Below are 26,376 nucleotides of genomic sequence, written 5' to 3' on the forward strand. Positions count from 1 at the left end.
GCATGCCCGCTCTCTCTCAAATAAATAAATAAAATCAAACACACACACACAAAAGACCTTGACCTCCCAAACACTTGAGCTCCTCCTCTCTTCCAGTGATCCTTTTTCTGCCCTTTCTCAGACACTCACACCCACAGTCAGACTCCAGACGTCTGCCATTACCAATGACAGCAATACTTCCTTATTCTCAACGTCATGCATCTCACATTTGGGCCACTATCTCCTTCCTCCCTCTTATACCCTAACTTAAACAATCTTCAACCACACTCAAACATACAATTCAATAAGCCTATACCACCCTCTCATTGCTTCCTATGCCAATGTCCTCTCTTTGCCCCTTACCCAGATTCAATCTACAGACAATCATTATAATCATTATAATCACTCCCCTGAATACCCCTCACTTCCCTGGCACCTCTCCTACTCCTTAACCCTGCTTATGTTTGTCCCTTCCTATTCTGTGCCAGAAACTAAGTGGCTGAACTCTGGAAAACACTGAGCCACACTAATTGGTCTCACTTTGAAGTTCATAACCACAAACCCTCAGGTGGGCCCTCAAGTGGGTCCTGCCCAGGGTCCTTTCACACTCCCACTTCCAGGTAACTACGTAGTATACGCTCCTCTCTCCTCGGACGGTCAGTACCTCGACCCGCATCCTCCCTCTCATCTACTTCCCAGAGGAGAAACAAGGAAACCAGAAGACAACTTCCCCCAAATCCCACCACCACATCTACACAACATCTCTGCCCTATACTCTACCTGCCCTTCCATTCTTCTAGCTCAGCATTTCTTAAGGTTTTGGGGTCTTAGGACCCCTTTACATTCTTATGAAATATTGAGGATGCCAAAGAGCTTTTATTTACATGGGTTATATGTATAATAACTGTACTGGAAATTAAAACAGATAAACTTTTGAAGCATTTATTAATTCATTTACAAGTGAATAAACCTATTACATGGCAATATAAATAGCATATCTGTATGAAAAAATAACTATTTCCTAAAACAGAAAATGTAGTGAGAAAAAAAGCATTTTATGTCTTTGCAAATCTCTTAAATGTCTGACGTAATGGAAGACAGCTGCATTCAATCTGCTATAATACGTTGTTTTCTTGGGAGGGATATGAAGGATTTCAGCCTCATGCAGATTCATAGTAAGGAAAGGAAGGAGTATTTTAACAGCCTTTTCAGATAACTGTGGCTACTCCACGGTACAACACCAAGTCCTAACAAGTGATCCTTCCTCGGAGATTAGTTACAACATGGACTCTGAAACTACATTAAAATCCATGGGTCCGTCCTGCACTGTGACTAGGTCTCTTGCCCAGCCATGATTTGGAAACACCCTGGATTGGACAACGGGAAAACACCTTTCCCTAAGTTATGCTGATCTTCCAAATGCTGGCACACTTCATTACACTATATTATAAACTCACAATCATTAATATCACCGCTAATTACCTCAGAAAAGTCTAAGTACTGGGAAGCTGTCACATGAAAATTTTAATTCTCTCAAATAAAAAGTGTTCTATGAAAAAAATGACTAGCTCAGCTAGCAACTCAAATCAGCTGCTCAAGTGCTTTTCCTCAGACAACCAACCACATGACAATAACCAGCAGCAATTCTTTATGCCAATTTCCCATTTAGTCACCCAGAATTCTCAAATTATGTGTCCTCAAGGGTGAGATGTAATAAAAATCAGTGATTTTTACCGCTTCCTCAAGGACATTCTGAAGTGGACCTGACATCCTCATCACTACCGTCACTGTGAACATGGGGTGATGAAGAGCATGACTGCTCACTCGTCTCGTTTGGCGTGGTGGCACTTCTTAACTGCAACTAAGGCACCACACATTTGACACCCCCCCCCCCCCGCTTGTAGAGCCATCCGTTCAAAGACAACACAGTGAAAAAGGCAGAAGTGAATCTCAGTATTATTAGGTAAACAGTTCTGACCTCATAGATTCCTTGAAAAGGTTTTCAGAGACTCCCAGAGGCCCAGGGACCACACTTTGAGAACAGCAGTTCTAGATGAACTCACCCAGTTCTCACAAGAACCTACCTCCTTCTCAGACAATGCACTAGAATTTCTTCCTTTTCTCTCCTACATGTCAGAGCTCCGCTCTCTCCAGTCATTCCCGTCAGCTTACATTATGCTGTCATTTATCCACAACCCTCCTTTCACCTCCCCTCCGCCTCCAGCCCTGGCCCCATTTCTCACCTTCCCTTGACAGCAACACTCTCCAAAAGAGGGCCTGCATTTCGTATGTAGCAGAAGAAGGGGGAAGAGGAGGAGGGCTGTCCCTACATATGAATGAGAGGTGAAATCAACACCCAGTCATTAATCAACCCTTTCCCGAATTAAAAAGAAAAATAAACCCAGGCACCTGACATTCCTAAAGGTTTTCTAATATACCAGCGACATAATACAAACCTTTTTAAGAATTCTTTTTAATTTGCTCCTTGCAGACAGTGTCTAGCCACCACATTGCACGCACCCCCCTATGATTTCAGACATCAAATATTAACACAAAGTGAGAAATGCAAAAAGAAAGGGGGTTAATCAGACACCTTGAGAGAAAGAAAAAATAACACTGATTCAATGAGAGCTGCTAATGAGGCTTTTTGTTTTGGTAGATTAATTTGGGAGTCTGATGACTAAGAAGAAAATTTAAGCTTCTCAGGTGACTGCTGTTGATTATTACCAAGTTTTTTTTAATGAAAGAGATGCCTTTGCTTAATTCTAGAATTTCAGGTGTTTATCTGAAATCTGTGTCCACCCTAGTATGTAGAAAACGTTCCTCGTTAGCAAACTGAAAGACCTCCTCTTATCGATTCCGGGTTATATTTGACAGATGATGAGCATTTCAGACTGTGAACTGCTGATATTTAAATACATTACCCTAATACTCTTTACGCATTGCCAACTGTAAACCTCATTAACTCCCAGCATGTGGCCAAGGCCTGGGTCTCTTCGCAACAGCCTCACAAAGTGAAAACAGGTATATAAAAATGATTTTATCATCAACAACATTATTATATTCTCCTTCACCTTGTGAAGTATTTAAAGGCCATACTTTTTTTTTTTTCCCTCAGATTAAGAGTGAACATGGGAAAGGCAGGGAACACACTTGATTTATACAGCCACATATTTTAAGACCCTAGATTTCTTTTTTATTGTTTCTTTCTTCGACACCCTTATTCCTCATGCCTCAAAAACGAGAACAGGCCCAGGACTGATTCTCTGTCCTCTGAAGAGAAAGGAATTATGTGTTTATTATACAGCTATCATTTCAATACAATAAAATGGGGGCCTGATGGTAAAATGGACATGTCAGCTCATTAAGAAACCAGGATTTCTGCTATTCCTTTTTTCAAAAGAAGAGCCAACTTCTGTTCTTGTGTGGAGCCCAAGAACTTCTATACCTGAGATGGAGAATGTGTATGTGTTAAAGTCATACGTGATCTCAGCAAACTGATGGGGCGCCAGAGCCAGCCAGGGCCCACCCGACCCAGACAGGCATCAGGCTGTACCGGGCAGTGAGCATCCTAAGCCCAAGAGGCCAGGACCCAATACCTCCAGCTTATTCAGGCCCCGCTTAGCCTTCCCAGGTAAAAAGTTCAAGTACTAGGGAAAACAGCTTTTGAGCCCAGCTCTCTCTAGTGAGACATCCCTTAATAATAAACAACAAACAGAAACATGTCTGCAAAGCTCAGAAGGACATACCCAAAATTCATTTTTACTTGCTCTTGGTGATAGCTGTGTGAGTAATGCATAAAAACTACCTTTGGATGATATGCAAAGAAAGCTTCATTCCCATTTGAAACAAAAACATAATGATGCCAAATCTAAAACACACATAAAAAATCATACAAATAAACCCAACATCAAGCAGAGAATTCATACTGTTTAGCTAAGGTAAGAGGGTCTGGCCCCTAGAAGGTCCTAGAGACCCTCCATCTCCCTCAAGGTGTGTGTACTCAAGGGTGAGATTTAATAAAAATCAGTGATTTTTACTGCTCCTTCAAGGACATTCTGAAGTGAGAATGCTGCAACAAGCTCTCCTTACCCATGAGGCCCACCAAACAGAAAGTTCACAGGACTGGGTGTTCAAAGTTTCTTCTCATCTCTCTCAAGGAACTTCACAAATTGATTAAACCCATTATTAAATCTATTAAAACAGTGCAATTTGGGGAAATCTAAACACAACAGGCAATTAGAAGAAGGGTGGGGAGAGGTGAAATCAAAGACTCTGAGGAGGCTATAACGTAGGCAATCTGTTCCAACCCCCGGCCTCAAATTATCCTTTGAAGGCTCTCCATTGCTCTCAGAATAAAGCGCCCCGATCCTTAACATGAAGTACAAGTTCCTGCACAGTCTGGCCACGGCTGGCCTCTCCCATCCTTGCGTCCTGCACTTCCCATGCTCCTGGCACACCCTCCTCTGCATTTCAGAGAATGAAGGAGAAGCTCACAGAATGGAAGTCTGACCAAGTCACTCCCCAGTGAAACTGAATCGGAATCAGAATCAAGAGTGCTCCAGAAAAACAGAATTCCCGCGCGCTAAGTTCATGCAGTGCACAGGTGTTTAACTTCCATGCCTAGAGTTCAGCCCAACCCCACACAGTGAAGCCTTCGGGAAGGGGCTGTGCCCTCAAAGAGACAGGCTGCAGCAGGGGTCTCCTCCTGGAAAATGTTGGGATCTAGCCAAAAGTTACTGGAAAAAAGGCTATTCACAGTCAGGCCGGTTGCGACTACACGCTTTCTAAACCACAGAGAAAAACAGGTATGTAAGGGTATGCGTTTCTGGAGCTGCTTAACAGACTACCACACAGTAGGCTGCTGAACACTACAGAAATTCGTTCCATCACAGTCCTAGGGGCCACAAGTCCAGAACCAAGGGGGCAGCAGGGTCGCACTCCCTCCAAAGGGAGATTCTTTAGGGGAGGAGCCTTCCTAGCCTCTTCCTGCCTCTGGTAGCCCCAGTGTCTGCGTCACATCTCTCTCTACTTCTCATAAGGACACTTACAGCATTTAAGGTATGGATAAGCCAGGGTAATCTCTTCATTTTGAGATCCTTGATTTAATCACATCTACAAAGATACTTTTTCCTAATAAGGTTGCATTTCCAAATTCTAGGGATTATGTCTCGGTTATCTTCAGGTAGGCGTTATTAGGCTACTACAGTGAGTAACCTACAAATTGAACTAGAACTTCCATTCCTCAATATACCTGGGCTCTCATAACTTAAGGGGGGGGGAATAAGTACTTCTCAGTAGATTTACCTAAGTTTGGTCAACAGATTGCTGCAAAATAGAGGCAGATACTGGACTAGACACTGGAGATCTAAAAATATGCAGGCCCTGGTCTATATACTCAAGAAACTACAGCTGGTGGACCAATATCTACCTAAAAATAACTATTCCAATTCACCCTGACATTTGGGTCAGCACCACTGTCACTATACTTGAATCCTAAAGTTAGCAATCTACAAACAGGTTTTCAAATTTTAATAAGCTTATGCACTTATCCCTCTGGCCAGCCAAGCGATGGGATTTCACCCAAAAAGGGCCTGGACAGACAAATGGAGCCCACACCAGTGCTTTCCCTTTGTTTGCTCTACATGTTGTGCTTCCGGGGGCCAACATGTGGCTCCATCGTGTAATTTTTTTCAAGGAGCAGTAGTTGACTTGGGAAGATGATTTGTGACTTGTAAACTTGACAAATGCTATGCTTCCAAAGAAAAGGAAAGGAAGGGGAAATGAAGGCATTCGCAGTTTTACACTGAGAACAGATGTACTACGGTTACACCTATTTGTGAAGTGAATACGGAGGAGCTGCGTGTCAGGGTTAGGCCTACGGAAAAAGGCACATGAACATCTGAACAGGCTTGGGTCTTAGGCAGGTCTCAGCTCAAACACCAACCCTGTGCTACTAGCTCCGAAAGCCTAAACAGTTTGGACAAGTTCTTCAACTTACTCCATGCTTTTGGAAACAATACATATGGTGAGACTTAAAATATTTCTACCCTTGCATCGAGGAATGCCTCTAAGTTCTTTCAAGGGAATTAATTAAACAAAAGGAAAACTAGAAACAAAAGGAAAACTGAATTAACTCTATAAGGGCATGATTTCATAAAGTATGGTACAGAATTTCATAGAAAATGATGAAGCTATTAATCACTGTTAATATGAACTGCATATGGAAATACGGGAATTGGTAGACACAGTCTAAAAGACTATAAAACAACTGCAGTTAAAATACATTCAGATTATGGAAAATGTTGATGCAGGTTAACAAACCACAGGAGACACTGAAAAAATTCGAAATAATCGTGTCGAGATGAAAAGACTACAGGTGGTTATTTTCCCTTCTGAAACTGAGGTTTTTGCAACTGAAGGAAAAAAAGTCATAGGGCAACAGATTGAGACCATCTAAGATTTTCTCTGTCACAGTGAAACACTGACATTTAAGATAATACAAAATCTGAAAGAAAATGTCAAGTTAAATTGGATGACAAGATTATGAGAGAAAAGGCAAGTCTGAACCAGTGGGAAGGCCACACGGTCTCTGGAGCCAGCCAGGGTTGGTGGCAAACAGCTTGATCACCGGCAGGCCCAGCCAGCTCATCTGCCCCACCAGGAAAGCAGAGCCCGCATTTCAGATTTGTTATAAGCTTTTGAAAAAATATGTACGTTACATTATGTATGTACAACGTATGTTACATTACTGTATCTAATGAATCAAAGGCTATTATTTTTGGAGAGTATCTGTAAAAATAAACAGGAAAAGCATGTATTTTAATGGGGGAAAAAAGCACATTAGAATGTATTACAATAATATAAGTTAATACCCATAAATATATTAATTTAATAAGGAACCAAAATGTTCACTGGAAGAAAGAGATCAAATATAAGAAAAAAATCCTGTTGCGTTAAATTTAAACAGGAAATGTCACTATGAAGTTCTGATTTTTTTAAGTATATCTCTCTGCTCTTTCCACTGAGAAGCCAGAGAAGTAGTAACAACCTAGTAACAATAACCAGTGCCCAGCTCTCTGTTTTTAAGCACCATTCCCAACCTAAAAGAACCAGGACTTCTTGAAGAAAAGAGTGATTTCCAGGTTAGAGGCAGGAAATACCCACGCTGAGCCTGGAACATCTTACTTGCCTAAAGCAAGGAGCACTCACCCAAAACATACGTCTTTTGGAATAAATCTATGTTCTATCTAGCTTTTGCTTCAATGGACTAGTGTGAAATACACGTCAGCCTCTCCACACACCACCCCAGAGAGGCCCTGGGAAGAGAGGGAAGGACAGCCTGCTCACACATTACACACACCTTCCCAACAAGCAAAGAATGCTGTGTTGGGGTGGAGGTAGAAAATAGAAGTAACCCAAATAACCTCTACTGAAATAAACAGAGAAGGCACAATCCAGCAACTCTCCGGGATATTATCGTAAGTATCACTGCCAATATCCGTCCCTCTCCCTCCTATCTGCAAGACCTTCATTTTAGAGGCGATTACTTCCATGCAAGATGGGACCACAGTTGCATAAATAAGAAAAGGGAAGTGCTGGTAAAAACTGAAAGCATTTGCAATACATCAACAAATTTTACTATAGTTGTATCTCAACTGGTGCATGTGGGAAAAATTAGACAGGTGACAAGCTAGAGCACACCACTCTGGAACAGCAGGTAACTGCAATCTATGGAATGGGGTGCTGACATGTAGCAAGGGTAGGAGGCTGGGTCTACTACAGTTAATATAGAGAAGGCCAGTTCTTGGACATTGTACTTGGCTATTAGGAGACTGGTATTTGTATTAGCAAGAGTTTGGGGCCCAAAATTTCACACTTAATGGTAAAAGCCAACTGCAATCTTAAACCGCTTAGGAAAAGCTCATTTTTTAAAAATGTGACAACACCAGTAGGGGGGGGAGATCCAAAGGCATTTTGCAAAGTATCTGTCTCTTCCAGCTTGGGTAGAACGCCTTTCTTAGCGCTTTGGAATCATCACATTATTCTGTTAGATTCATACTATTTAATCATATGGAAGATTTCCAGTTATTTGAACAGAGGAAAAGATCATAGAAAAGTTATGTTTGTAGAGCTATATTTTACATTTACTCACAATTTTTACAGTTCCCTTGAAAAATACCAATATATGTACAAACACTCTAGTACATCTCACACCACTCATCAACTATAGTAAGTCTCTGCAACTACAAGCAGTTCTTTACTGTCAAAAAATGCGCGCAGGGGGCACCTGCATGACTCAGTCAGTTAGTGTCCAACTCCTGATTTTGGCCCAGGTCATGATCTCAGGGTTGTGAGACTGAGCCCCTGCACTCAGCAGAGAGTCTGCTTGAAATTCTCTCTCTCCCTCTACCCCTTCCCCCTACTCAAGCGTGCTCTTTCTCTCTCTCTAAATAAATAAAACCTTAAAAAAAAACACACAAACACATAAAACCCCAACTGTGATAAGAAGGAAATGTTAAAGGTATTATTCCCAAAATAATGAATTAATTGTAATAGGTAGAGAAAATGCTCTTGAGAGATGGGAAGGTATTCAGTGACTTACTAACCTTCAAAGTAACAGAAAGCTATTTCGAACAAAAAAATTAAATGAGATAATTAAAAACAAACATACCCATCTTTGGTCTGATCCACTACACCACTTAAAAGCTCCACAGTCTTTGGATTAGGCTGGCTTTCTCCAAAAATGTTCAAATATCGAGTGACGAAGTCATTGGGAGACATGAAAAACTCACCATTTTTTTCAATGCTTGCATACTGTTTAGAAGAAAAAGAGAAAAGATATTTTACCCTCAAAAGTATATAATCATGAGATCAATATGTGAAAAAGCTGAAAATATTCGAAGGATAAAACATCGTATATGATAATACACTCTTCTCAAGCACAGTTATTTCCCAACACCTCATAGAAAAAACAAAAACATGTTAAGTCTGCCAAGTTTTATGTTTATATGAGTGGTTCTCAACTGGAGGCAGCTTGGCCTGACTGGACAGCTTATAAACACCAACGTCCGCTAACAGCCAAGTATAATCTAGGAGGCCCAGCTTCTCTATATGTTACCTGCCTTTTGGGGATGGGGGAAGGGGAGGCGAGGTTTCTCTAGCTCTGCACTTCCTCCGTTTGTTTTATTTTTCCCCACAGAGGACATCTGACAATGTCTGATGACAACTCTGTCATAAACTGAGGGAGAGGGATGCTACTAGCATCTAGTTGGGAGAGGTCAGGACGACCCCCTCAACAGAGTGAGCCAGCCCCAAATGTCAACAGTACTGACACTGAGAAACCCTAGTTTACAGAAGTTTGGAAAGACAAATTACATTTTGTTTTTAGCAAGGACATACAGCTTAAAAAAAAAAAAGAATTAGGGGCGCCTGGGTGGCACAGCGGTTAAGCGTCTGCCTTCGGCTCAGGGCGTGATCCCGGCGTTATGGGATCGAGCCCCACATCAGGCTCCTCCGCTATGAGCCTGCTTCTTCCTCTCCCGCTCCCCCTACTTGTGTTCCCTCTCTCGCTGGCTGTCTCTATCTCTGTCAAATAAATAAATAAAATCTTAAAAAAAAAAAAAAAGAATTATAAAATCATGAATGGGAACAACCTAATTATTTTACCCCCATTCCTGTTTCAAGGGCATCAATAATTCAAGAAAGGAGGAGAAACAGGGTAAGCTAGAAAGCGAACTATTAACTGTACGGCTTCTTGTGGGACTTTATGGAAGAAGATATGAAAGGCTGCTCTGGTTAGTGTCCCCTCTCCATTCTAGAGCAGAAATGGTCAATGAGAATTAGGTGCACTCGATGCTTTTTCACAGCATTCCTCTTGCCCTCAGTGATAGATCCCAGCGCCTGTAAGCGGGAAGCTGCTCATTCCTGTCCCGCAGAGTCCCAGGGCCCATGGCACATGCTGAGAAACAACACGGGATCATACGGTATCCTGATGGCGCAGGAGAGGGGACAGAATAGTGATTTGGGGTGGGGAGGTGAATTCCATGAGCTACGCGAAGAACAAGGCGAGACGGATGATAGGGACCACACCGGAGGCCAGCGGGGGTGGGGCGCACAGGGAAGGGAAATGCAACAATAGCTCCTCCGCTCCCTCTGCAGCCGCAGAGTCAAGTGCCATTACAATTGTTTCCAGAAGTCACTTGCTACTTCTACATTTTAATTCCAAGGCAGGACAAACTCTTGCTTAGCTACTCAGAACCAAGCTCTGGAGTCCCTCAGGCCTGGGCTGCGCTGAGCTCTGCTTCTGCCTCTCACCACCTGTATGACCTCATGTAAGTAAAGCTCTTCCTCTGTAAAATGGGGATAACAACATTACCTGCTGCTTAAGGTCGAGGCTAGAAATAAACGAATAAGCATGTAACATACGTAGCACAATGTGCTACACACAATAAGCACTTTATAAACGTTCTGTACGATCCATTCTCGTTTAACATTTTTTAGCATGGTACAAAAGAAAAGCTCAAAAATGGTCCAAGAATCCCAGTATTCTTCACCTAGCATTGAACTGGTTTTTTGGAAACATAGAAGAATTATATTTTGATTTTCTTGAGGCAAAACAAGACAGGAAGTACAAAGGAGATGTCACTGCTAATTACAGCGATCCTATGACTGAGAATCATACCTATGTTTGCTTACAGCAGTGAGTAATTAATTTAGTTAAAAACACAATTTAACTCTTCTCCCACCAGTCAACATTAGGTTATTTTCCAGTTTGGGATATTTTTAAATAAAGCTAAGGTAACCAGCCTTGTATATAACAACTGTTGAAATTCCTGGCAATCTTCAATGGATAGGCTCCTGGAAGAGAAATTGTTGAGTCAAAAGAGAGGAACTTGAAGGCTCTTCATATCTATTATCATACTGCTCTCCAGAAAAGATTGTACCAATTTACACTCCCACCAGCAGTGTGTGAACATGCCCTCTTCCCCCTTTGTTGGATTTGTTGCAAATATTTATCCAGTTTGATACTTGTAGATAATGGAGTCTGTAGATTTTTTTCCCCTCCTTTGCAATTTATTCCATTACTTACTTCTAAGTCTAGAAGCTAGGCCTTCCTCATCTCAAGACTAATATTCACCCACATTTTCTCTTAGCTTTTAAGTAGGTTTATCTTTTAAGTTTCAATACATTGGAACTTTATTTTTTTATGTGGTTTGAGGTAAGGATCCTCCAACTTTAGTTTTTCCCACTTAATCTCTTGGTTGTCCCAGGAGCACAAATGAAATCATTCTCCCTTCCCCTCTCTTTAGGATGCCATGTGCATCACACACTAATTATCATAGGATCAGCAGGAAACAGCTTGGCAAGTAAGTCCACCTTCAACACCAGTTGTGATCAGCTGGCAACGAATGGCTTCCTAAGGTAGAGGCTCCCCTCTGGGGCTGCCCCCAAATTCCACGGAGGGATGCCAGGATGCTCTGACAGTTCTTGTCCTCCCTGCAGCAGGAATCCTTGCCAACTGACCTGTGTACTCTTGCAAGACTGCATGCATCTTAATTGCTACAACTAGACAGAAAGCTCTGTCAGGACGGGATTCTTTCCTGTGGTTCTCACTGCAGCATCCTCAAGGTCCTGGACTGGTGGCAGGCAGAGAGTGAAATGCTTTCAGTAAGTACCTGTCAAATGCGGGAAAGTTTAAAATCATTGTACTACTTCCCTCTTGGGAGTTTCCTGGGCCATGATCAGTCTTTGATTTTTCCCCCAAGTAGCCTTTAGAATCATTGTCAAGCTGCTGTCCCCTAAAAAAAATTCCAGTGAAAGTGCAAAACAAAATTACAATGCCATACCTCGAACCCATACACAGGACAATTAAAAAGAAATAACAAGTATTCACAAAAACGTGGAGCAAATGCAATTCTCATACACTGGTGTTATGAGAGTAAACTGTTAAACCACTTTAGAACACTACTTGGCAGCATCTCCTCTAACTGAACATGCACAGAACCACAGACACAGCAATTTCAACCGTAAGTAGGTCTCTAACACAAACGTGTGTAGAGAAACATATGTGTGTGCATGTATGTATTTTTTTAACTGAAAAACACCCTTTAGCATTTTAATGTCCACAGCAGCATTATCTTCAATAGCAAAAACATGGAAAATAACTCAAATGTTAACCAACAGTAGGACGTATAAAGGAAGTACTGTGGTACAATCACACTCTGGAATATAACACAGCAATGAAAATAAACTAACACCAACCACACACAACAACGGGGATGAATCTTAACAACTTAATAACAAAACAAGAGTGAAAGAAATGAGACACAAGAAAACATAGTGTTATGATTCCATTGCTATAAAGCTGAAAACCAGAAAACTGGTTACCCTTAGGAGGGGTGCGTACTGACTGGAAGGGGCATCAGATGGCTTCTGGGGTGCTGGTTACAGAGGTCTGTGCTCACTTTGTGAACATTAATGGAGCTGTACATTTACGATCTGTGCACTTCATTTATGTATCAATAGCTTACATTTTAAAAAATCGAGATATTTTCTGCCCCAGCTTTTAGAGGTGATAATGAAATAATTTTGTAAATGTAAGAGCATATTAATCTGAACACAGAAAACACAGTTTTCTTCAGTTTGCAAAACCAGCTCATTACCAAGGCTGGGTGGTCTGCCGTGTGATTATAGCAAAAATGTTAAAGATTGTTCCTTCAATTGATGGGCAGAGACAGATCATAGTAAGAACGTACTGACAAAGGTGCCCTGCTGCCCTTGCAGCAGTGAACGGAGGGGTCCCTGTCAAGGGAGTGGACCACACAGCTCCCACATCTTTAAAATGGTACTTAATCCTTCTTTGGGACTAGATTTTATAAGTGACCTGAAGCCTCTCTCCCCCTTAAAATTTTCTGTAAGTTTTAATATGATTAAACATGCAGGCTATATGCAGAAATTCAGGTTCAAGAGTATTCATTACAGTGCTGTTAGACTAGCAAAACAGAAAAGACAACTAAGCATCCAATAATAGGAAGTGGCTAGATAAATTATGGTAAAAACAGCCATATACAGGAATAGCACGCAACAATAAAAACACTGTAGAAATATATTCAATTATAGGAAAAAATTTTCTTAACATATTAGGTGAAGGGAAAAACTCGATAAAATAGTATTTTTTCTCCTGTTAAGGAAAAAAGGGCTTTATATACATACATGGAGATACAGAAACAGAGAGATAGGTATATAAAATACCTATTTATATATAGATATAGATATGGATTTTATCTATACAGCAGAATCACAAGTTACTTTTCTTTACATACTTCTGCTTTTTAAATTTTTGCCAATGAATATGAACCATTTTCTCATTTTAAAAAAGTTTTCAAAAAAGAAATTACCTGTTTTTCCAATTTTGTTCACAAAAATTCTAAATACACATATGTTTTGTTGACAAAGAATAATTACAAGAAATCCAAGTGCAATTCACTACGTATCATCATTACAAACTGTCATAGGGCCTATTCCCCTTGTCTAGCCCCTTTACCCAGCCTTCCCATCTCCCACAGCTTACACTACAGGCACTCAGCTACTTCCACATGTAAACAGTACACATCGCCCCCTTTGCTCTCCCCTGAGCTAACAGTTTCCTTCTCAGTTTCCCTCTTCTTATAACTGGCACCTCCCTGACCCAGGCTATCTATCCAGGGGCCGAATTTATCCCCTGAACCCTCTCATCCATTGTTTAAGATCATTTCCATCAAGCAGTCCTTCAAAATGTCTAAACCTTGCCCATTCTCCATTTCCCCTGCTGCCACAACCCTAGTGAAGTCTGTAGGGCCACGCACCAGGATTACCAAGGCTGCCTAACTTATGGCCCTGCTGCACCAACCAAATCTCAAACCCATCCTGCCAGTGTCACTGGATGACCCAGAAAACCCCCAATGGTTTCCTATTCAGCATAGTGCCAAACTCCCAGTACCTTTCTAATTTTGTCACCCACACCCTGTAAGGCTTGGCAGACTCCCTGGCACAGAGCTTAATTTAAATGAACACTTGAAGGAGCAAGAATCCTTCAACCTGGAGACGCTGTGTGCTCCCAAACCCATCTCCCGGCCTTCCCTCGAATGTGGCCCTCTCCCCGGGAGCTCCCCAGCTGCCCTCCTCCCTGACTCTCCAGTTCCCACTCACCCCGGGACTCTCCCAGGCCCCTCTCCAAGGAGCCTTCTCTGACCACTCCCCCTCAGGGACCACCCCCTCCTCCCCTTTTCCTGTGGCATTTGCTTTCACCACACTGGCAGGAGGCAAACCTAGATTCTTGTTCACCTGCTGTGTGCCTGTAAATCTGGTCTCCCACAGAAAACCTGAACTCCTTGAAGACATGGTCACTGCTTATACCTCTTTTGTACATTCCACTCACCGCAAAGTTTCATGGTGTTTCAGTCAAACCGTGAGCGCTCAGTACACCCGCTCAAATTAACATGCATGAAAAAACGCATGTCAACACTCATGTGAGAAACAAAACTGACCACACCTGGCCTTCAACTTCCACACCCAGACAAAATGTTACCCGCCTCTTATCACCAGAAGAGGATACACTATAAACTCCAGTGCCTCAGGCCAGGAAGGCTAGACACCAACCCCGCCCTGCCTACCCCCCCCCCCCCCCCCCGCAGTGCACTGCCCAAGAGCCTGTGCTCCAGGTCACCCCCGCCTGGCACTCACAGCCCACTGTTCCACACCTGCTGCTGCCTCTGCCCAGAGCAGTCTTCCTCTGTCCCACAGCCCTCCTCTACCTTCTCCAGCTGATAAGCACCTACTCACTGTCAAGCCCAGCTCCAACATCACCACCTCTCTGTAACTGCAATGACCCTTGCTAACAAGATATAATTAGCCCCACATCACCTTCCTACTAATTAATGCCATATAATGTTTATCAACCATATCATGGTTTTTTTTTTTTTACACTTACACACAGTGAGACAGTAAATGGCAGGAGCCATGATTTATGCATCTTTATATCCCCAACACTTAATACTGTACTTTACATACAGTAAGCAACTCCCTCCCAAAAAAAGAAGAAAGCAGAATTTATTTTAACTCTTCTCAAGGATGAAAGAAGGCAGAACTGAGACCACCTCAGTCCTCCAGGACCCCTCTTCCCTTCTCTTTGCCAGTTCCACTGGCTCTCTCTGACCTCCACAGTTGCCAACTCCCCTGCTATCAGCACATCTGGCCCAAAGGTCCACCTCCCCCCACCGCCCCACCCCAAGCTACAGAAGAATCCTCTACCTAGTGTCACAGAAGGCTGGGATATTTGTCAGGAAGAAAAAGTCATAGAAAATCAGCAAAGTAGTCAGGTTTACAGAGAGCTTACTGCGGATCCATACGTAACTTACAGCCCGGCCACAGTGGAGCCGTGGCTGGCAGAGCCCCCATGGGCCTCACCCCTATCTGTGGCAGATGGTAAACAAGAGATCCCCCACATGCTGAGCCAGGATGGATTTGTGTTGGTACTACACTGCCCAGGCCTGATGAGATCACCCAAACCTCTGCCAGACCCACAATCCCTTCCAGAAACTGCTGATCACGGCTTTCTTCATGGACGGTCCCCTGCTTTCTGGCCCCATCATCCCCTTGGACTCTAAGTCACACTCTCACTCAAAAGCCTTAGCCACTCAAAAGTCTTAGCCACCCCAAGAGAAGACGGCACTTCCCTATGTGCTCCCAAGGATTCCACCCCAGCCTTCAGGCTCACCTCCACAGAACCTCACAGCTGGCTCTCCAGAACTCTGCAGGGAATTCCTACCCTCCTTGGGTTTACCTGACCAATCCGATTTGTCTCCAGGAGACACTTGCCTCCTATAGATAGGCAGCAGCTGGAAAAGACAGGCTGTTCCAAAGTAGGATCTTAACCTAACCAGCTGCCACGTGGCCTCAAAAGGTGGACACAGCTTTTACCCGGATGGAGCCTTTCCACTGGATCATGCCAAAAGACCAGGAGCGATCCAAGATGCACCATCTACTGAGACACTCAGAGTTGTTTCCATTTCCTGTCAGACTATCGCTGGTTTAGAAAACAGAAGTAACAGAGAGGTCCTGAGTTCAAAGAATGATTATGACTTTGCCAGCTCAGGTTAATGAGCTTTTATCCATTTCGCTAGGGTCTCCGGCAACCCACTGCAAGTAGTCTCCTAGAATTATACTGTAAGAGTTTTATACCATAGGTCTTAAATACACACACTAAAAATGTCTACGGTTCCCTCATACACACCCCATCCAATCACGGTGGGCCCCAAATGCAGAGCAACAGACACCAGTCCAGGTGCAAAACAAAGCATTTCTGTTGCCTGGACTTTCACGATCTAGAATCGTTTTCCACCATCGTCCTTTCAGGCTAAAACCAAATTTATAAAGAATTCTGCTTTCTTACACACAATCCAAATCTCCTTACAAGTTATCCCTTTTCCTCACCCCAAACCTGCTCACATTTTTAACCATTTCCTTTTGAAGCCTCTGTCTCTCGTGTTTGAATTATTTAATTTCAAGCACTTACTGAATCAGTTATCTAATGCATACCAGGTGCTGGGCCCTTTCACCCAAGTTTTTTCACTCAATCTTTACACATTTTTGTAACTTATGAAGATATAGAGAGAACAGGATAAGAAACTCAATGTTCCATTTACCAATTTCAAAAATTATCATCACGCCGACCACGTATTGCCCCCCCCAACCAAAACTGGATTATTTAAAAGCAAATCTCAGACATCATAGTCTTATCTGTAAACACTTCAGTGTGGATGTCTAAGAGAAAAAGACTCTTTATAGCTCCTATAATCAGAATACCATCATCCAGACTAAAAAATCAATCAATAACAATTCCTTGGTATCAGATAATCCTGTCAGTATTCATTCTCTGATTTCTCAGTATTTTTTTAATAGTACCACATTTTCATGAGGAAAGTGATGCTCACAGAATTAGTAACTTTCTGGGCCATGTATTTGGTACACAGCAGATTGTCAATGTCTCATTGAAGTCTTGGTCCCCTTTACATACAGCACAGCTGCTTTTCCATCACATTTACAAAAGGCCCACATATATACTTTTTAAATGATCTTTACAAAAGTGCCCTTTCCTTTTTCGAGTACTTTAATCCAGGTAAATAACATTACGTGATTCTGTGTTTGGGACCTGAGGTAGACTTTTATTAGAGTATCATTCATTCACTACCCAATGTCACAAAGTAGTGAAATATAAGAAACTAAGGAAATATATGGTATCTGTGTGAACTGATATGTACTATTACTCATACTGAGGCCTCCACCACAATCCACAGTTGCAATAAAATGATGATGATGATGATGATGATGATGATGATAACAACAATGGGCTTCTACCAATAAAAGGCAAGGACAGTCCTCTCTGGATGGATGAAGGACTAACTGAAATGTTTACAAAGAGCGTTCCACTTCTTGTGAGAAAAAGCATGATCATCAAACTGCACAGGTGAATCCTGGAAAGGTCAATGAGTTGTGAAACTAAATCCCCCAGCAACTCCTTTCCAGTATCTAACACCAAGTGAGAGAAAAGAAAGTGAGAGAACTAAAATGTAAACCATACTGCCCTCACAAACAATCACCTGCAAGTTTCTGATACATCCCAAAAAAACAGATATAATTGTAATGGATCTCTTCCATAAGTCTTAAGTAAAGATACCTTTTATATATATATCTATATAAAACAATGAAATAAAGAGCGGTTTGAAAATAATCTTTAAAAGTTCGAGAACACAAATCAAACAAGAAACAAAATAAATTCCTTTATACTGACCTTCAAAAATATTGTTCTAAGCTCAGCTGGATCTGCTCTCTTGGTTAAAACCACCTATAAATAAACATAAAAATGTTTATATTATTAGAACAAAGCTGAGAAATCAAGCTAGCAGACTGAAAGAAAATAAACTCCAGGTTAGAAATTAGTGGATTTCATTTTTGCACTTAAAAGCACCAAATTTCCCCAGTGCATGAACTGCTCCCTGGATTTTAAATTAGACTCCTTATGTGGCTTCTAGAATGGTAATAGTCTGTGCAAGAAACCAGTAAAGCTCTTAGTATGTGGTATTTAATGTATACCTTTTTTCTTCTTTTTTTTCAAAAAGTAAGTAGAAAAAAGAAAACTTGAAACAGATCTGTAACCACCTGGCATTTTAAAACTCCACATCAGAGTGATCCATACCCTTCCATAGGGGAATATTAGATATTAACGTACGACTTGTTAACTATGCAAGAGAACATAGTTGCTAAAGAAGTTGGTGAACAAGGCAAATCATATTAACAAACAAGGGTATTACTTCCCCCAGTCCTGCCAGGAACAGGCATGAATGCCTAGCTATCTGGCCATGCCAAGCAAGGTCTCCTCCTCGCCCCGACTTTTAATTTAAGAAGTCAGAAGTCTCCAAAGGTATGACTATTATGCTCCACACTCTAGAAATACAAGGGGCTATGGTTACCTTTTGAGAACAAAATTTGACAGATTAGCTCAGAATAGGTGTTGTGCTTAATTCCCCAGCCCACAAAGTCCAAAAACATCAGTGGAGAAAAAGCAAGACAAACTTGAATATGGCTACCCCAGGCCAACACAAAAGAGTCCTTATGTGGAACCAAACAGTGGGCTTATTCAGTGTCCCATCACCCAATCCTGCTGGCAAAAACCGTCATGAGACTGAATTCTCACCAAGCACAGCGTCACCCCATGATACAGCCAAGGAGGGGTTCCTGGAACCACCCTAATACCGGAGCCATGTCGCTATCCACAGGGAGATTTATGCAAATTGTTCTAAATCCCTTCTGTGTGTTTGCAAAGGCTCTTCTGAGATCTGTGGACAATGGGTTCTCTGTCTCTAAAATGTAACTGCCTGAGCTTCTTGGCCTGCCACTGTCAGGAATAATTTTATTAACTAATCACTGGAATGGGAGAGGTAGTTTTTCTGAAACGAGTTGGTTGGTCACCTTGTTTCCCAAAGCAAGACTGATAACTCCTTTAATTTCAGCTGAGTACTTGTAACCACCAATGCATTTTTTTGTCCATAAGATTTGGTAATCTTTTTAAAATTCTAAATTAGTTAGTGTTCTTTGCTGTTCAATTAAGGAGGAAAAGATAGAATGCTAACCAATCTAAGACTGATGATAGCGCCGACCTATCGGTTTCAGAAGAAGAATCCTTTCTTTCGGGTTTGTATTAGGAGAAAGGTATTTGAATAGCCCAAACACTATTGGAGAAGATGAGACAGCATAAAGACGCTTCCACCCTCTTAAGAGCAAAGAAATTCCCTCCAAGTTCCATATCTCACGACAATACATAAGTAACATTTTTTAGAAGGCTTATGGTGACCCTAGGTACTTAGTTGGGTTTCCTTTTAAAAGCAAAGGTAAGTTTCCACAAAGTGAACTATTCTTGCTCCATCTGAATACCACATCCTTTAAAATCTAATTAATTCACTATGCCATGCACTTCATAAAGCCTTCCCTGGGCAATGCTATTTTAGAGTGAACTTCCCCTGCCCTAAATTCCCACAGCATTCTTCCATTACTAATCCCCAAATGCACATCAGTGTTCCCCACCAGGACTACGCCTCCCTAAGAAACAAAGCTTTCACTCTGTACCTCTGCCAGGATCTAAGGCACAGGAGAACACAATCCATATAGGGAGAAAATAACAAAGATCAGAGCAGAGATCAATGAAATAGCGACTAAAAACACAACAGGAAACATCAATGTAACTAAGAGATGGTTCTTTGAAAAAATGACGAAAATTGACAAACCATTAGAAAGACTCACCAAGTAAAAAAGATAGATGGCACAAATAAAATTGGAAATGAAAGAGGAGACATCAACAACTGGTACCACAGAAATATGAAAGGTAAGAGACCACTGTGAACAACTGTACTAACAAATGGGACAACCTAGAAGAAATGAATAAATTCCTAGAAACACACAACCTACCAAGACTGAATCATAACGAAATAGAAAAATCTGAAGACACCAGATACCAGTAAGGAGATTGAATCAGCAATTTAAAACCTCCCAAAAAACAAGTCTAGGACCAGAGAGCTTCACTATGGAAATCTACCAAACATTCAAACAAAAATTAATACCAATCCTTCCACAACTCTTGCAAAATATAGAAGAGGAAGAAACTCTTCCAAACTCATGAGTCCAGCATTAGCCTGATACCAAACCAGACAAGGATGCCACAAGAAAAAATATATATATATATAGGCTAATATCCCTGATGAATATATGTGCAAAAATCCTCAACAAATACTAGCAAACCAAATTCAATATAGTAAAAGGATCACATACCATAATCAAGTGCAGCTTCTCCAAAGAAGATACAAAGATGGCCAACAGGTACATGAAAAGATGCTCAGTATCACTCATCATCAGGAAAATACAAATCAAAACCACAATGAGATGTTTCCCTACACCTGTTAGACTGGCTATTATCAAAAAGACAAAGGGGGAAAAAAGACAAAGTAACAAGTATTGGCAAGAATGTAGAGAAAAAGGAAATTCTGTACACTGCTGGTGAGAATGTCAATTGGTGCAGCCATTATGGAAAACAGTATGGAGGTTCCTTAAAAAATTAAAAATAGAACTATTCTACTTAGGGGTATTTATCTGAAGAAAATGAAAACACTAACTTGAAAAAATATATCTGCACCCTCATGTTCACTGCAGCATTATTTACAACAGCCAAGACATAGCAACAACCTAAAGTGTCCACTGCTGGATGAATGGACAAAGAAACTGTGAGACAGACAGATACAAATAAATATAAACTGGAATATTATTCAAGCATAAGAAAGAATGAAATCTTCCCACTTGCAACAACATGGATGGACCTCAAGGGCATATACTAAGTGAAATAAATCAGAGAAAGACAAGTACTGTATGATCTCTCTGGAATCTACATAGTTATATAAAAACAGATACAGAAAAAAAAATAGATACAGAGAACAGATTGGTGGTTGCCAGAGGCAGGGGAGTGGGGTGGGAGAAATGGATGAAGGGTGTATAAATTTATTAAAAATTTTGTTTAAAAAGCAGGAGTTATTCACCAGTGTACCACCAACATCTGGTATAATGTCTGGCACATACAGGCATTCAATAAATATTAGCTGAAGTACTGAACTCTATAAATTAATCTTTAAAAAATCCATGTAGTGACCCAACAAATCTAAGTCATGTCACCTAATATGTATAGAACATTTTATATTTTCAGTGCATGACTATTACTTCACTGGATCTTCACAGCAAAACCTGAAGCCAGCAGAGAGCATAATATTGCACCCACTTTACAGAAGGAGAAACCAAGACTCAAAGAGGGTCAATTATTTCCCCAGAAGTCAGATCTGGCACCAATTTGTGCTTACATTTCTAAGTGTTGTTTGAGCTGACATCAACTCCAGATCTTCCATCTCCTACTCTGTTGGTTTTTCCACTGAGCCGCATCGTAGGCAGCTTCAAACTGATCATAACTTACGTTAACCACTAATATAATACATGCCTAGAAATCAAGAATCTCCCATTTTCTCCTACCACCGCCAGTTTGTAGTCTCAATCCAGTGCTGTGATCAAGAACATGGCTTTAGGGGCGCCTGGGTGGCTCAGTTGGTTACACGTCATCTGACTCTTGGTTTTGACTCAGGTTATGATTTCAGGGTCCTGGAATTGAGCCCTGCCGAGCCCTGCATAGGGCTCTGCACTGGGCATGGAGTCTGCTTGGGATTCTGTCTCTCCCTCTCCCTCTGTCCCTCTACCACTTTCACCCTAAACACAGTAATTTTTTAAAATCTTAAAAAAAAAAAAAAAATGGCTTTAGTGTCAGGCCACCTGTGACTGGGGATCAAGTGTGACATCTGAACTGACTAACTTCGTGACGTTGAACTAGACCCCTGACCTCTCAGTCTCACTTTCCTCACCTGCAAAATGAGAAATCCTGGATGGTTGAAAGGGTGATAGGAGATAATAACATCAAGCGCTTAGCACCAAAAAGGACACACGGTTAAAGCACTGGATAAACGAAATCTATTACTTGTATTATTTATGGAAAGGTGTTTATATTCTACCATGCTTACTCTTTAATAAAAAGTCCAAGTGATGAGTAACCTGGCTCATAACTTGAGAAGGAAAAAATGAGGAGGAGGGAGGGTAAAGGAACTCACGGATCTTCAAAAACATTCAGCAAACCACTAACCACAGACGTTTTCCTAACTCATGCCCTCTGCTATCTTAGCCCCAACCAATGCCACTTCTTGAAAACAGACGCAAAGTTCCAGATACACCATGGAATTTCCCTGAGGCCCATGGAAATGTGTATTAGGTCCTGAACACACTGTAACGAAGCACAAAGTAACTACGGTTCAATAGGGGATGAATTCTGAAAAACTTTTACCAGTCTTCCGGCCTCACCTCTGCACTAATTCCATCTATCTCCCCACTGCCGTGCAGCTAGTCAGAATCCCCAGTTCTCCTTCTGCCTCCCATTCTTACCTTCTGGTTTGGGCTTATGTGCAGAGAAGGAAGAGCACTTACACAGCTTCTTGAGAGACAAGAAAGTTAGAGCGAGAAGCGCCAGTGTTCAGAAGCTGTACTCAGATGGATTCTACCTGGTGGCAAAAATTGATATCCAGGAAGTTTTAGGAGCTGGAAAAAGGGAACTACAGAAATGGAGCCTCCCTTTTTAAGTCAACTCAAAACAGCTGCTGGGCACGCACCACTCTGCACCACTTTCACAAGCCTTCAAAAGATTCATCAAACTTGAGGTTGTTTCCAGAAGGCTGAATTTCATTGTTATAATTTTTTTTTCTTATACTAACAGCATGTAAATATTTACAGCTACTGTTCTTACAATCTAATTGCCTGATTTTATCATCATGCTTCTGAATTTGCATTTGTAAGAATAGATTCCACCATTAAACAAAATTTGTGTATCAAGAGTTTTAAATAAAGGAACTAGTTTTCAAACATAGTTAGGAAAATCACCAAGAAGGAAAAGAGTTCTTGGCAGATGACTATGAAATATTACTATTTGCTACTTAAATCAATACAATAAAGAATCTTATACTATAGCAGCTAACTTTCACACACAGTCAAGACTCAGGGAAAAAGAAGGAGGGTTAAAACTGAAAAAACTATGCATTATACATTTTTTCCACAAACTGGGAGAAATTTACCTTTATTGAACTTTAATATGGACACTTCAGGTCAATTCCATTGATCTATGTCCCACGGGACAAAATTTCAGGCCCACTGAATATGTAAAATTTTTGACAAGACAAACATTAGATATAATAGCATGAACAGGTTATCAATAGCATTTGCAGAACAGATGCCCTAGCTAGGTACATCCTAGATATAAAAAACCAGCCAACAGTAACATAACTTCAGTGACTGGTTTTTTAAAAGGCGGTAGCAGGAAGCATGGCAAGGAGAACCAGAAAGATATTTTCAGGACAAATAAATTCAATCTTATTTCAATATGAGTTAGAACAGTCAAAAGAAGGAGAACACCAGAAAGATTTTTCTACATGGAAGAATATTTTTTAAATTGGCTTTCTAACACTGGAATCAAGCCACAGTTGTAGGCTCATTAACAAATCACAGTGGTACAGAACTGTGAGCTCAACAGGGCAGTGGGGAAGAACACAAAACCTACACAGAATACAGGATACTAATCTGAAGAAGAAAATGTAAAGAAAATAAAAGCTCTCTTCTTCCAGTGAAAAGCTCTAAGATCATGATCTCCTCAAATGCATCTTATTCCTCTGTATCTCCCAACTCCTGCAAAGAACAGAAACTAAGCAGATGCTCCAAAAATGCTGACTCAGGAAGAAAGTCTTCCAGATGAGCAGAAATCCAATCTGTACAGTGAAAGTAGCTCCTTTCAGGCCAGCAGGGCTCAAAGTGTGGCACTGGACCTTCAGCCTCCAATGGGAACTTTGAGAAATGCAAATCATCACACCCTACCCCAGATCTACAATTCAGAAACTCTGGGGGTGGGGCCAGCAATCTGCAGTTGAACAAGTCCTCCAGGTGATTCTAATGCTGTTTAAATTTAAGAACCACAGCTTTAGCTAATGTCCAGTTTGGTCTGGTTAGGACTGATATTCTCAGCCCCAACTGTATATTCAAGTCTCACAAAGGACTTCTGGGTTTCATCAATGTCCAGGCCTATCAAATTAGACTGCAATGGCTAATCCAAGCAGAAGCTCTGAAATGGGTACCTTTAAAGCTTCATCATGAGATTATAATGTGGGGCTCGGGTGAGAACCATTGAATTAGGACCCAAGATCTCAACATTAGCTTTGCTTCTCCACCCACTGCACAACACGGCCTTCACTCAGCCCCCGCCCCCACCGCAGAAACCTAAAAGGTCTGAAAGACACGACAAGCAGAGGCTTACACTGAAAATTCTACTGTCATGAAGTAATTATTTACCTTAGATATGAAATAAAAGCGAGAGGAGACAGCTCATCAAAAGTGAGCTAGTCTCTGTTGCAGGCAGACACACATGCAGCAACAAGCAGAAAAAGGAGGTGGAGGGAGAAATGTCTCTGTCTGGTCTTTTGAATCTGAGGAAGGAAGTGTAGTGGGTGGACCTGAATCCCAGTGGAAAGCTCTACTGGGTGTGGCCCAACAATTTAGAACCTAGGGACAACTCTTCTTCCCATCTATCTTCCTATATCTCCACATGTATCTTCCTGCACTGCAGAGACTGGAAGGTTAAAACTACATTTCCCAGATTCCCTTGCAGCTATATGGCCTAGGTGCTGTCAATCAGATGAAGTTGGAAATGTGGAATGCAAAATTTTGGAAAGCAAAGATTGGGAAGCTGGGGGCCATGTTTCTGCTTTCTGCCAGCAAGCATCATTGCTAGAAGTGTCTGATTTTCCTCTGGCAACCTCCTGCCCATGTCAGTGGCAGTATGGTTCTGAACACTCGCCTTTAGGCAAACCATTTCATGACTGCAGGAGAGGTAACTGCTCCCTTGGTGGCCTGCTCTGCGGTGAGGCCCTGGAAGGCACTCCTGGAAGCTCGACCTGAAGTCTGTTTCTTAGCCTTCCCAACAAATTCTGTAAGCCACTTAATACCCTGTAATAAATCTCCCTTGGCCTAAACTAGCTAGAGTGGATTCTGTTCTCTGCAAGTGAACCTTGACTGATACAATCAGTAACAGCAAAAGAAAGTTTGGAATTCCCCAAAACCACAGTTAGCATTAACAGAAGAAGAAGAATGAGGTGTCTCATCAAATTGAAGAAAAATAATTTTTTATTGAATTCACTGAGTCACTCATTCCTCAGCCTACAGTTTCCCTAAGTTCTAATAGATGAAGAACAGTGACTATGAAAAAGTTACTGCAACATAAATTAGTACAGAGACAAGATGCCTTGTTAAGCATGCTTCAAACTAGAGCCTTTCTGTGTAATCAACCCTCAAAAGTTCACATCACTCAACAGTTGCCTTATGAGGCACCAGATACCACAAATGTTAACCCGCCAAGTAATTACACAAACAGGTCATGTCAGGGGTGCTGGAGATGTTTATCAGAAGGATTCAGCAGCTTGTGAAGTGTGTTGGATTTAACTCTGCACTGGTGTAGACAAACATTAAACAATGATAAAGCCATCACCATTACAATTCTGTATTAAGAAGTAAGAGTGTAACGGTTAAGAAATGAATGGTGGTATTTTAGCTGTGGGTTCTGTGATGCTAAAATAACTTTAAACACACTAATTTTAGATTTTATTATTATTGTTATTAAGCTAAAGCTAACATTCCAGTAAATGTTCCCAAGAGTAAAAATTTGACAAGAGACAGTATGAGTCTTTTCTAAAATAGACATTTTTCTGTTTAGATTTTCAACTCCTTATGGAGACAGAAGGTGTTTGCCCACCCTGACAAACGCAGACATCACCAAGTTCAGAGTAAAGATTTGGGTCCCAGTGTATTACTAACCTGGTGACCCTGGACAATCAGTTAACATCTCCGAGTTAGTTTCCTCATCTATAAAATGGGCACAGTGACAAAATCTACTTATCTATTTCAGAAAGTTATCTTAAGGACCAATTAGAACCTCCACAGGAACCCCTGCTGACGCAGGAAAACCTGAACTGTGAAAGACAAACTGCTGGAGGCTCCGTGTGGACCAGACAGAGATTTAAAAACTCTAGGAGGACCCAGCCATAGGAGGACCTCCACATTTTTGTGAGTTTTACCTCTGGGAACTCAACCTGGTTCTCAGAGCGATTATGGGAGAACAATCATTTTCACGTCTCACACAGGACAGGAAATAGCTATATTAATTTCAGTCGGGGCCCATTTTGAAGCAAGGAA

General features: G+C 41.4%; 1 protein-coding gene across 7 annotated transcripts in view; it reads right to left on the minus strand.

Moving 5' to 3' along the window:
- SLC25A13 (solute carrier family 25 member 13) overlaps positions 1 to 26,376 on the minus strand; it is a 174,304-nt gene that overhangs the window by 132,590 nt on the left and 15,338 nt on the right. For 6 of the 7 annotated variants that reach the window (XM_026506157.4, XM_044386679.3, XM_026506164.4 and 3 more), the window contains exons 2-3: positions 17,810 to 17,863; positions 8,654 to 8,796 (exon numbers count right to left, since the gene is read on the minus strand). In XM_026506157.4, the coding sequence (XP_026361942.1) occupies positions 8,654 to 8,796; positions 17,810 to 17,863 (197 nt within the window). Of the gene's footprint in view, positions 1 to 8,653; positions 8,797 to 17,809; positions 17,864 to 26,376 lie in introns of those variants that run through there. The other variant, XM_044386689.3, reaches the window with a different exon arrangement.

The sequence above is a fragment of the Ursus arctos genome, unplaced genomic scaffold (genome assembly GCF_023065955.2).
Source record: "Ursus arctos isolate Adak ecotype North America unplaced genomic scaffold, UrsArc2.0 scaffold_3, whole genome shotgun sequence".
Taxonomy (NCBI): Eukaryota; Metazoa; Chordata; class Mammalia; order Carnivora; family Ursidae; genus Ursus; species Ursus arctos.